Source organism: Arachis duranensis, chromosome 2, assembly GCF_000817695.3.
Source record: "Arachis duranensis cultivar V14167 chromosome 2, aradu.V14167.gnm2.J7QH, whole genome shotgun sequence".
In the NCBI taxonomy this organism is placed as follows: Eukaryota; Viridiplantae; Streptophyta; class Magnoliopsida; order Fabales; family Fabaceae; genus Arachis; species Arachis duranensis.
The window spans coordinates 73,670,338-73,671,845 of NC_029773.3; the positions used below are offsets into that span (position 1 = coordinate 73,670,338).

At 37.1% G+C, this 1,508-nt stretch overlaps 1 protein-coding gene across 1 annotated transcript; it reads left to right on the top strand.

Moving 5' to 3' along the window:
• The first annotated feature begins 21 nt into the window (after positions 1 to 21).
• On the top strand, positions 22 to 1,264 carry LOC107474916 (uncharacterized). Its single transcript, XM_016094561.1, has 4 exons — positions 22 to 60; positions 142 to 225; positions 439 to 531; positions 818 to 1,264. The coding sequence occupies exons 1-4, from the start codon at positions 22 to 24 to the stop codon at positions 1,262 to 1,264; spliced, it is 663 nt and encodes a 220-aa protein (XP_015950047.1).
• The last annotated feature ends 244 nt before the right edge of the window (positions 1,265 to 1,508 follow it).

Below are 1,508 nucleotides of genomic sequence, written 5' to 3' on the forward strand. Positions count from 1 at the left end.
ACTTGTAGCGAGTCTTCCACTATGAGGATGATTGGAAGAGGGATCATAAAGCGGGAAATTGTACAAAGAATAGGAAGTTCCTAGAGGAACGCAAGAAATTATTTGTTCCATAAGTTTTATGATAAAGAACTGACTTTTGAGGAAAACCTCAAGCGTAAGCCAGCAGGAATAGAGGCAAATCACTGGAAAAAGTTTCTTCAATATCGATTGGACGATGACACGAAGGTAACAAATATGTAGTTGAAATTTCAATGTATTCGATTTTAAATTTTAATGAACTACTACTAAATATGCTGAATTTATTGTGATAGTGGAAAAACTACTACCCAAAAGTTCATCACCTAATCATTATTGTTTTTTCTTAAGTTGTACGCTCAAGGTTGATTTATAAAATCATTAACAGTGTAGTAATTTATATCTGTTTTGTTTTGTGTGCAGGATAAGTGTAGAAAAAATGCCGTTAATCGTTCAAAGCAACAATACACATATACCGGAGGTTCTAAAACGATGGCAAGAAAGAGACACGAAGAAGTAATTAAATTAACTTCAGTTCAACAATATTGACGTGTTTCTGGTAATACAGTGTTGTGTTTAATACAAATGTGTGTTGATGATTGTTATAGGAGCAATGATTGGGAAGGCCTATTGGGAGAGGAGAGGGATGGACCATGAGTCATAAAAAAAGGAATGGAAAGTATATGAATGAACAAGCGCGTTTGGTTGGGGTAAATCATGTTCATTACTTTTTCAAATTTCCCTTTGTAATTACTATAATTGAATTTAGATTAGTGTAAATCCGGACCTCACATATTTGTAGGAAGCAATTGAACTTGTTGAGAGCCAAGACCCCTCTAGCAAGGAATTTTCACAGAATGATTCCCTTGCACAAGTGCTTGGAAAGGAGCACCCAGGAAGAGTTCGTGGACTCGGTATTGGTACATGTCCGAGTCGGTGTTTTCGTAACATTCCAGAGCAGTCGGACTACGGTGTACAGATTGAGGAGTATCAGATGGAGATTGTGAAACTCAAGGCGGAGGCAGCAGAACTCAAGGCGGAGGCAGCAGAACTCAGGGCAGCAGCAGCAGCAGCAGAGGCAAAGAGACAGAGAATGGAAACAGAGGCAGCTGAAGGGAAGGCAAAAATACAGACAATGGGAGATTTGTTGACATACGTAATCCAGCAACAAGGAGGTAATTTGCCACCTGAAATAGCTGCGGGTTTGGATTATTTGAGAAGTGCACCAACCTCATCCCATGCAAGATGATGTGTGGACACTCTTGATTTGACTTATCAGTGTTGGAATCAGAAGACTCTTTTATTATTGGTCTTTCGTAATGACTTTTGAGATATTTATTTGTAGTTTTTTATTTTGTTGACTTTATTTGTAGTTTACAGTAATGGACTCAATGGATGCAAATTATCGTTATAATGATTCACCTTTGCATTTATTTAGTTAGATTTTGTTTTGTATGTTGTTTTTAGATTGGCTGTTGGTTATTTTAATAAAT

What these genes read in the sequence shown, in the direction of transcription:
- LOC107474916 (XM_016094561.1), top strand. Translation starts at nt 22, where the DNA reads ATGAGGATGATTGGAAGAGGGATCATAAAGCGGGAAATT. An exon ending in GATTGGACGATGACACGAAG is followed by an intron (nt 226 to 438) that starts GTAACAAATATG and finishes TTTTGTGTGCAG; the next exon opens with GATAAGTGTAGAAAAAATGC. An exon ending in CAAGAAAGAGACACGAAGAA is followed by an intron (nt 532 to 817) that starts GTAATTAAATTA and finishes ACATATTTGTAG; the next exon opens with GAAGCAATTGAACTTGTTGA.